This window comes from Emys orbicularis, chromosome 1 (assembly GCF_028017835.1).
Source record: "Emys orbicularis isolate rEmyOrb1 chromosome 1, rEmyOrb1.hap1, whole genome shotgun sequence".
Lineage (NCBI taxonomy): Eukaryota > Metazoa > Chordata > Testudines > Emydidae > Emys > Emys orbicularis.
The window spans coordinates 370,529,672-370,540,528 of record NC_088683.1 but is presented as its reverse complement, the minus strand read 5'-3'; the positions used below and the strand labels follow the sequence as shown (position 1 = coordinate 370,540,528).

General features: G+C 45.3%; 1 protein-coding gene across 1 annotated transcript; it reads left to right on the top strand.

Annotated features, from left to right (window-relative positions):
• The first annotated feature begins 6,685 nt into the window (after window positions 1-6,685).
• LOC135873906 (olfactory receptor 52R1-like) lies at window positions 6,686-7,696 on the top strand. The gene has a single exon (XM_065398518.1). The coding sequence runs from the start codon at window positions 6,686-6,688 to the stop codon at window positions 7,694-7,696; it is 1,011 nt and encodes a 336-aa protein (XP_065254590.1).
• The last annotated feature ends 3,161 nt before the right edge of the window (window positions 7,697-10,857 follow it).

Below are 10,857 nucleotides of genomic sequence, written 5' to 3'. Positions count from 1 at the left end.
ATTACAGTACTTACATTTTATCATTTTACAGTGCAAATATTTTAAATAAAAAATAATAATTTAAAGTAAGCACTTTGCATTCTGAGCTGCAAATGTAGAAAAAACATCCAGAAATATTTAATAAATTTCAATTGATAGTCTACTGTTTAAAAGTGCGATAAAATGTGATTAATCAAGATTATTTTTCAGTTAATCACATGAATTAACGTCAATCAATCGACAGCCGTCATCTGTACACTATTCATTATAATCACTAACTATCTACCTTTCATAATTAATGAATCTGTTCTTTTTTTTTTTTTTTACCTATACCAGTGTGTTCTTTGAAATACAAAAGGGAATTATGCTTAGGAGCAGGGGCTGGTGCACACTACTTTTCACACCAAGGAGGGACGGACTGGGTAATAAACTTACACTGGTCAGGATTCTGACCAGGGCAAGACTATACAGCTCCGGGATCTTAGGCTGGGAAGCTGTGGGGGAATTGGCTGGAGCCTCTCTATTGTTGGCTCATGAAAGTTTTCATGTAATTGCAGCTGGCTCTGTTCCTGTCTCTGTACGGCTGTGTAAGTGTCTAACCTGGAGAGGATTGCAGCTTGGAAAAGATTCAAACTGTGAGAGGGGGCCCAGATTGGTATGTCAGAGGGCTCAGTGGTACCCCAGTTCCAGGTCCCACCCAATCATAGAATATCAGGGTTGGAAGGGACCTCAGGAGGTCATCTAGTCCAACCCCCTGCTCAAAGCAGGACCAATCCCCAGACAGATTTTTGCCCCAGATCCCTAAATGGTCCCCTCAAGGATTGAGCTCACAACCCTGGGTTTAGCAGGCCAATGCTCAAACCACTGAGCTATCCCTCCCCCGGGGCAACGAATAGGCCCTGCTAGATTGTGAGCCCATCTCCTTCTTGTCATGATCTCAGTTACTAACAGAGAAATGGCAATAAGAGCAAGGAAGTGAGGACTCCTTGATTCTGTCTGTCATTCTCTGTGTGACCTTGCCTAAATCACATATCCCCGGACCTCAGTTTACCTATCTGCATAATGGGGATATGTTCATAGTGACTTTACTTCGCTAGGTGTTTCAAGATCCTTCAATTAAAGGTGTTGCCCAGTATGATGATAGTAACTGATGAGAATTATTGATCTCTGAACCCAAAGTGATAGCCCCGTGTGCCTGCAGAAAGTGTTCGCGTCTCCCCTCAGTCATCTGTCTGCAGATCTGTATGCTATCTACCCATCCATCCTGGGCATTTACAGGATATCAGACCCTATGGTGGTCTAGGCATTATCCCTCATTTTCTTCCTAATCAGGTACAATTTTTAAATATACATAAATACACAGAGCAGGCAATTCCTCACTGACTCAGCACAGAGTCCAAGAGTTCTTATTTCCCTTTGGGAAGGTCGCTTAATTACTGTTTATGCCTGACGCTGGATAAATAGCATAGAAGTGCAGACAGATTTGTCTCCAGTCTGTTTACATTCAGATGCTCACTTCTCCTCTAGAGGCTGAGCGAACCCCACTAGGATTTCACAGAGCAATATTATAAATGGTACACACCCCTGTGTTGGCACTTGGCGTGGGATGCTGCTGCAAATGCTGGGGTGAGTGAAGTGTGGGATACAGATATCTAAGGTGGAGTCCCAGGGAGGACACTTCCCTCTCAGAATTCACAGGTACCCATCTCTTGCTGAGGAGCTCCCTTGCTCAACAAACCCAGTGCAATGTGGGCATGATGGGGTAGAGACTAGGTCTGTGACCCTTTCCGCTCTGCACAGCCAGGGTACTTCCCCGTGATGATGAGTTTGCTCCAGTATTATGGGCCAAAATTTCCCACTGTTTGGTGCCCTCCCTGGCTGATGGCCTCCAACCCCATGGTGGCTGCATTTCAGTGGCCTGTAGTTTGCTCAGGTTCCACTGAGGCAAAACTCCCCTTGGAGTAAGGACTGTTTAAAGACCTCAGGAGCCAGCTGTGAATTAATGCACAGACACTGTCACCCCATCCTCTTGCATTTCAGAGCTTTGGCTGTTAACTGGGGGGTGGGGGGGGTTAATTTGCTTTTATCTGCTGGAAACCATGGAGGTGCTAGGGCTCCAAACTAGAATAATTCTGATTTTTTTTCAACATGGGCAAGACACCTTCTCTCCTAGCTTCATTCGAGAAGTCAGCTGAACTGTTATATATCATACTTTCAAAAAACAATTCAGCCAGAAGGAGACACCCAGTGTAGGAAATTTCAGTTCCAACACTTAAAGTTTGGCAAACTTATAAGCATCAGAAAATGAGCTCTTCTAATGCAAGGTGTCAGACAGCTGTAACTAATAGAGGTGCTACCAGTACTACCTAAAATGGCCACTCAATTTGTGAATCCCATTCAGGTAACCCCTTTGTTCCAATAATGTATTTGGCAAGGAGTTCCACTGGCCAAATATGCATTATGTAAACAATTTTCTTTTATCAGTGTTATATGTTCAGAGTTTTAATATAAATGAATGTTCCCTTGTTCATGTGTTGTGAGAAAGAGTAAATATAAAAGCCTGATGTACTTTCTTTATCAAGTATCAGAGGGATAGCCGTGTTAGTCTGGATTTCTTTTTCAATAGATTCATAGGGTTCAAGGTCAGAAGGGACCATTGTATCATCCAGTCTAACCTCCTGTAAAATACAGGCCATTAAATTTCACCCAGTTACCCCTGAATTGAGCCCAATAACTTGTGTGTGACTAAGTCCTGGTCTTCACTAGGATTTTACATCATAGACTCATAGAGCCACAGGGTGAGAAGGGACGACAAACGTCAGCTGGTCTAGCCCCCTGTGAAGATGCAGGGTTTGTTGCTTCTGAACCATCAAAGACAGTGGCTATCCAACCTCCTTTTTACACTCTCCATTGAAGGAGCTTCTACGACCTCCTGAGGCCTCCTGTTCTTACACTTGGGAAGATTAAATCTAAATCTGCTCTTCTGGAGTTTACACCTCTTGTCCTGTGCTCAGTGGCAAGATAGAACAACTTTTCTCAAGTATTTGAAGACCATTGTCATATCCTCCCTCAGTCTCCTTTTTCCAAACTAAATATCAGCCTTTGATAATACAGTTTGCATTTCATCCCGTTGATCATCTTTGTCTCTCGCCTCTGGATCCTTTACAATTTCTCAACATCCTTTCTATATATTTGTAACCAAAACTGTACACAGTACTCCAGCTGAAGCCTAACCAGTGCTGAATCGAGAGGTAGTATCACCTTCTGTGACTTGCATGCTATGCCTCTGCTAATGCATCCAAAAATTGCTTTTGTATTTTTTGCAATACCAAAAAAAAAAAAAAAAAAAACCTACACTCCTGAGAGATGTAGCTATATCAACCTAACCCCAGTGTAGATAGAATGAGGTCAGGGAGGCGAATTACCTGCACTGAGGGGGGAATCCCTGCCATCAGTGTCAGTAGTGTCTACAAAGAAACGCTACAGCAGCGCCGCTGTAGCATTTTAATGTAGACAAGCTGGGAATCAGATCTCCCAGAAAAGCATCCAGTCTGGATCTGCAGGTTTGGGGAGCTGGAGAATCCACCACTTCCCTTCGCAGTGTGTTCCAATGGCTAATCACCTTCAGTGCTAACTATTTCGTACTTATTTCCAACTGGAATTTGTCTGGATTCAGCTTCTAGCTGCTGGGCCTTGCTCTGCCTTTCCCCGCTAGATTACAGAGCCCGGTATTAGTATTTAAGTTAAATAAATGAAGCTCTTTTAAGTCTCGCAGTGTCCAGTATTTTCTCCAGCCTCCAGTCATTTTTGTGGCTCTTTTCTGCCCCCTCTACAATTTTTCAACATCCTTTTTGAAATTTGGACCCTGGGACTGCACACAGTCAGTTTCACCAGTGCCATGTGCAGAGGTAAAATCCTTCCCCTGCTCCAACTCACCTCTCCCCTGTTTATGCATCCAGGGATCGCATCAGCCCTTTTGGCCACAGCATCGCCCTGCTCACAATGAACTGGTTTTACACAATGACATCTAAATCCTGTTCAGGGTCCCTGTGTTCCATGATACAGTGCCTTAGTCTGTGGGTTTGGCCTGCGTTCCTTCTTCCATAAGGATAACTTTGCATTTAACAGTATTAAAATATTTTGCTCAGCTCACAAAACACTCCACATCAATCGGTATGCCTGCCCTGGCCTCATCATTGTAAACTCTCTGCCAATCTTTGGGTCGTCTGCAAATGTTATCTACAGTGATATTTTATTTGCTTCCAGATCATTGATGAAAATATTGAATAGCATCAGGCCTAGAACTGATCCCTGCAGAACCCAACTGGAAACAGCCCCATTCACTGACAATGGCCCATTGACAGCTGCTTTTAGTTAACCAGTTTTTAGTTCATCTTAAGTATGATATTGTATAGTGTTCATTTTTTTATCTGAATATTTCTCCTACTAATTGAAATGCCTCAGAGAAATTGAAGTCTACTGCATCTGCACTGTTCCCTTGATCAACCAAACGTGTACACTTATTAAAGGATGAAATCGGGTTTATTTGACAAGAACTGTTTTACATTAACCATGTTGCTGACTGGCATTAATTATATTATATAATTATATTCCTAGACTATTTTTTAAATGAATGTCATACCAGTGATCCATTGTTTCCTAAACTTGTCTAATCTTTTTTTTTTAAAACTTGCCCTTTATTTTTTTTAAAGTCGACGTATAACACAGAACCACCCTGTATTTGCTTTTTTTTTGTTGGTTCTCCTGATGCCTGATTGCATACTTCTAGTTCTGAATGAGATGTGTGGTTTATTGGTCAGTTTGTAACTCTGCTGTTTGTAACCCTACGGTTCTATTATAGATGCTGTTTAACATCCTCCTTTACTGCTAATGAACTGGAAAGTATTTCATCACCTCGTGTTAGATATGAGTGCCTCATACTGCTTCTTTCCCAGTGCAGAACAAAAATATTTATCGAAGAAATCTACCTTTATTGCAATATTAGCAAGATGCTATTCTCCCTCTAGGAATTGGCCTAAACCTTTTCTAGGATTTCTTTTGTTCTTAAAAAATCTTAATAACCTCCTATTCTGATCCTCAGTCCTGCCAAGCATGAAGTTTTCCCTTATGTCTTTAATGTTCCCTATTAATTTTTATAACTTCCAATTTGTATGGCTTGCTATCTGTATTCCCCCCCCCCCCCATTTGTAATATATTTCTTTTCCCCCACTAATTGCTGACTTCCCTCTGCCACTGATCAGGGTTTTTAGTCAAAGTTGTTCTCCCACATTGACGGTGGAATTGTAGCTTTTTAGCAATCTAATAAACTATTCTCAAAGAACTTCCAAGTTTCATTCCCATTTTGCTGTCTACATTTTTCCTCCCAGTCATTTTTCCTGATAATTTCCCTCAAATTTGGGGAATTAGCCCATTTTAAGCACTAAGTGTCTATAGATATTACTGGTAGGAACGGTTCTCTGTCTGCCCATTTAAATGTAACCAATTCAATTTTTTTATTTTTCCCTCCTGTATCATATGTCCCCTTGTTTGTCTCATCCCTAAACAATCCCAGACTTTTCAGTCTGTCTGCTCATGGCAGCCTCCAACATTTTCACAGCCTGTCTTGGAAATCCCCTTTATAACTGCCCTATCCTTATAGTAGAGTCTGGATGACCAAAACTGAGTGCATCTCATTTCTTAGGCATCCAAATATTTTCTTTTTTTGCTCACTGCTGCGAATGAGCAGGATTTTCTGTGGAGCTGCCATCAATGATGCCCAGGTCTTTTCCCTGAGGTGTGTTCAGGTTGGGATGTTTCCTCTGAAATAGGTGTCGAGTCAGTGTGTGCTCCGGGGCTGGAGCACCCACGGGGAAAAATTAGTGGGTGCTCTGCACCCACACGCAGCCAAGCTCCCCTCCCCGTGCCCACTGCCCCACCTCACCTCCTCCCCTGCCTCCTCCCCTGAGCGTGCCATGTCTTCACTCCTCTGCCAACCTCCCAGCACTTGCCACTGCCAAACAGGTGTTTGGCAGCGTAGCAAGCTCCAGGAGGGAGGGGGGAGGAGCGGGAACATGGCGCGTTCAGGGGAGGAGGCGGGACTGGGGCGGGGATTTTAGAAAGGAGTCGGAATGGGGCAGGGAGGGGGTGGAGTTGGGGTGGGGACTTTGGGGAAGCGGTTGGAATGGGGGCAAGGCAGGGGTGGGAGGGGGCGGGGCATGGGTGGAATCAGGGAAGGGCCGGAGGCAGAGCAGGGTCGAGCACCAACCGGCATGAGTAGAAGTCGGTGCCTATTTCCTCTGGCACATGTCTTAGCAAAAGTTTTTTTTCCACTCTCAGATTTTGAGCAACCGCGTTAATTGGGAACTCCCTACAGCATGGACTCTCTAGCCTGGTATTCATTGCATTAAGGAACAATTAGAGATAACCAGTATCTACACTCATCTTTCCTGCTGGTGACTATTAAGGTTTCCTAAACCATGATGTGTAGGAATTATTTGATGCATGGAGCACCATAAAATATGGAATTAGCATTAGGAGCATCAGTTGTTCATAATTCATTTATCTGAATAATGAAAATGTCAAATTTCAGCCTCCAGTTGTGCACGTAGTGTCTCATATGAACATGGTCTCTCCATGAAGGCATTTCTCCTGTGATCATAACCCTAGACCCTGGGTACGTACAGGAAGCCAGCGGAATATACGGTACATGCAGGAGACACCGTTCTGCCTCAGAGTTGGACACCTTCTCCCCTACTCCATGTCAGATTCCAACACAACCAACTTCACCAACCCCTCCACCTTCATCCTGCTGGGCATTCCTGGCCTGGAGACGGCCCATGTCTGGATCTCCATCCCCTTCTGCACCATGTACGCCATAGCCCTCTTGGGGAACTTCACCATCCTATACATTGTAAAGAGGGAGCCAAGACTCCATGCACCTATGTATTATTTCCTCTGCATGCTGTCTGTCACTGACTTGGTCCTGTCTACGTCCATCCTGCCAAAAACGCTGAGCATCTTCTGGTTCAATTCCAGGGAGATAGATTTCAGTGTTTGCCTCACCCAGCTGTACTTCATTCATTGCTTCTTCATGACTGAATCTGGGATTTTCATGGCTATGGCTTTTGATCGTTATGTGGCCATCTGTGATCCCCTGAGACATTCCACCATCCTGACAAACCCAGCGGTGGCCAAGATCGGCCTTGCTGTGATGTTGCGTGGTGGCATTGTCGTACTGCCATATCTCCTCCTCGCAAGGCAGTGGCCATATTGCAGAACCAACATCATCCCCCACACGCACTGCGAGCACATGGCCGTAGTGAAGCTGGCCTGCGCCAACACCTATGTCAGTAGTTATTACGGCCTGTTTGTGGTATTCTGTGTAACCGGTCTGGATGTGGTTTTTATCGCCATGTCCTATACCCAGATCCTTAGGGCCATCTTTAGCCTCCGCACAAAGGATGCCCAGTTCAAGACGTTTGGGACCTGCGGCTCTCACCTCTGTGCCATCTCGGCCTTTTATATCCCACGTCTCTTTTCCTCCCTCACGTCCCGGTTTGGCCAGAATATGCCCCTGTATTTCCACATTCTCAGTGCCAACGTATATCTACTGGTGCCCCCCATGCTAAACCCCATTATCTATGGGATGAAGACCAAAGAGATCCGTGGCAGGATCCTCCAGCTCTTTACTGAGAAAGGGACTAAAATTTTCTCCTAGTGCTCTGGTTCTCAGACCAAGCTTTGTGGGGAGCTGGCTGGTGCCATGGTGCTGGGCCCTCTTCCCTGTATCATTGGCTGACCAAAGAGACATTAAATCCTTTCCTGACCATACTGTGCTGTGTCAGCGTGACAAACTCTTTAACTCATAAGGTTGCCACCTTTCTTATTTCTGGTAACTAGACCCCCGATGCTCCATCTTCCTTCAAGGCCCCACCCACTTCTACACCTTTTCTCCTAAGGCTCTGCCCCATCCCTCTCTCCTCCCCTGTCACTCTCTATATCAAAATGGCAAATGAAATTTAATGTGGATAAATGTAAAGTAATGCACATTGGAAAAAATAACCCCAACTATACATACAATATGATGGGGGCTAATTTAGCTACAACAAGTCAGGAAAAAGATCTTGGAGTCATCGTGGATAGTTCTCTGAAAATGTCCAAGCAGTGTGCAGAGGCGGTCAAAAAAGCAAACAGGATGTTAGGAATCATTAAAAAGGGGATAGAGAATAAGACTGAGAATATATTATTGCCCTTATATAAATCGATGGTACGCCCTCATCTCGAATACTGCGTACAGATGTGGTCTCCTCATCTCAAAAAAGATATACTGGCACTAGAAAAGGTTCAGAAAAGGGCAAATAAAATGATTAAGGGTTTGGAACGGGTCCCATATGAGGAGAGATTAAAGAGGCTAGGACTCTTCAACTTGGAAAAGAGGAGACTAAGGGGGGATATGATAGAGGTATATAAAATCATGAGTGATGTGGAGAAAGTGGATAAGGAAAAGTGATTTACTTATTCCCATAATACAAGAACTAGGGGTCACCAAATGAAATTAATAGGCAGCAGGTTTAAAACAAATAGAAGGAAGTTCTTCTTCACGCAGCGCACAGTAAACTTGTGGAACTCCTTACCTGAGGAGGTTGTGAAGGCTAGGACTATAACAGAGTTTAAAAGAGAACTGGATAAATTCATGATGGTTAAGTCCATTAATGGCTATTAGCCAGGACGGGTAAGGAATGGTGTCCCTAGCCTCTGTTTGTCAGAGGGTGGAGATGGATGGCAGGAGAGAGATCACTTGATCATTGCCTGTTAGGTTCACTCCCTCTGGGGCACCTGGCATTGGCCACTGTTGGTAGACGGGATACTGGGCTAGATGGACCTTTGGTCTGACCCGGTACGGCCTTTCTTATATTCTTATGTTCTTATATCATCTCCACCTCCCTCCCCCCGTCCACCACAGCTGGGCTCCCTCTGCTCTGGGGCTGGGACAGGAGCTGCCGCAGCCTGACCAGGAGCGTGCAGTGGGGTTGCAGCACTGGAACCAATGAGAAGTGGAGAGGGAAGCCAGGAAACTGTTTAAAAGCAATTGAGGGTTGGGAGCAAGGTTGTGTTGTGGGCGACACTGTGCATCATACAGCTTGTGGACTCTAAAGCTCAGCTACAAAGTTCTAAGGGCAGAGACCATTGTGTGGCTTATTTCCTTAGCTTTTAGTTCCCCTTTGTTCCTCCCAGCTGGGGGCCTGTAGCAGGCTGGGTAACTGCAATTGGGATGGCTGGGAACACTTTGCCCTGAGCCTGACTTTGGGGGCATTGCAAGGGATCAGCTTGGAAGCGAGGTGGACAACAGCTGAGAGAGGCGGAAGGATAAGCCCCCATGCTAGCTGGGAAGGTGGGATGCTGGGCAGAGGCCGGGGTGGCTGGGGTAGCTCACAGGGAGGGAGATAAACTGCACACCTGCCATTAGCTGGCTATTTACACATGTACAGGGCACCTTCTCTGGAACTACAGAGCACCCATTGCCCAGGGTCTGAAGCTGAACAGGAAAGCTGAGTCTATCATACGCTCTGCACGGTGCTTTTGGTCACCACATCTTAAAGCTTTTTAGATATCCTGCTAGGCAGCATCATCCCCATGTCATGGATGGACAGAGCTGTGCAGAGGTAAAGTGCTCTGTTTATAAGAAGGCTACATTCCTCTGGGAATGAGTGGTAGCCTTGTTGTGCTACCGAAGCTCCTGGAGTCCACGTGATCACTGGCCATGTAGTGGCATTCCTCGGTATGCCCACTTCAGAATTTGCTGGTCTTTCACTCTAGTAATGTGTCCCTAAGAAGAACACTGCCAAAACCGGCACAGCTGATGGGGGCAGTTGCTGGGCTGAGCTTTGAATATCCTCACTCCATATCTTGTGCTTCTTATGGAGCAACTTTTGGAGACCATGAACATGGAAAACATAACCCCAGAATTCCTTCGCTTTCCTCAGCTTCCCATATCGCTCCCATCCATGGGAGGTGGGGTACCCATTGTTCTATAGATCTACAGCTTTGTAGCAAGCCTGCTGCCATGACATTCCTTCAAACGCTGCAGAAGGGAACAGGGGTGCAGTTCCTGCTATACAAGCACCCACATCATTCGAGAAGCCTCCAGGCCTGCCTATGAAGCTGCCACCTGCCCACCCATCCCTCCAAACAGGTGTGTGGTTTTCTGTCAGATGCTGACGGATCTTTGGCTGCATGTGAGTGTTCTTCCTGTATGGCATCCCAGCTCTGCGCAGGTAGCTGGCACAACAGACCTCACGTGAACTACCCAATAAGACCACAAGACCTGTTAAGGTGTGAAGGCACCTGGCCAGGTTTATTGTTGGTACTAATATCCCGCAGACTCTACCTGGCCACTAATACATATATGCTCGTGACAATGGACACAGCTCAGTCAGTGGTGGGACAAAGACACTCCCTCTGAGATACATATTTATACACCACTACAAACAAGTTACGTGTCACTCCTGACATATCTAGATGCCACTCTCAGACATATTAGGGTACCAACATCAATGTATTCAGGGGCCTCCCATTACCTTGTACATGTTGGTTCGATGAAAATATCTCTATTAATCATGCTGTCTGACTTTGTCCTTAAGATGTGGGAGCACGTTCCTGTTCTCTTTGGGGAATGTGCTTGGTATCAAAGTGTGCAGGTACCACCTTTCTGAAATATCAGCAAAACTTGACCACTACTTTAGTTCAGGCCTCAGGCCTCACATCAGGCCTCTGATACAAGGTCTTATGTTTCGGTCCCTCTTCCTACTACAGTGTTCATACTGAGCTGGTTGCAGTTTGCAGCTGAAGGTTGCTTGATGGCAATGGCCAGGGACTTCA

What these genes read in the sequence shown, in the direction of transcription:
- LOC135873906 (XM_065398518.1), top strand. Translation starts at nt 6,686, where the DNA reads ATGCAGGAGACACCGTTCTGCCTCAGAGTTGGACACCTTCTCCCCTAC.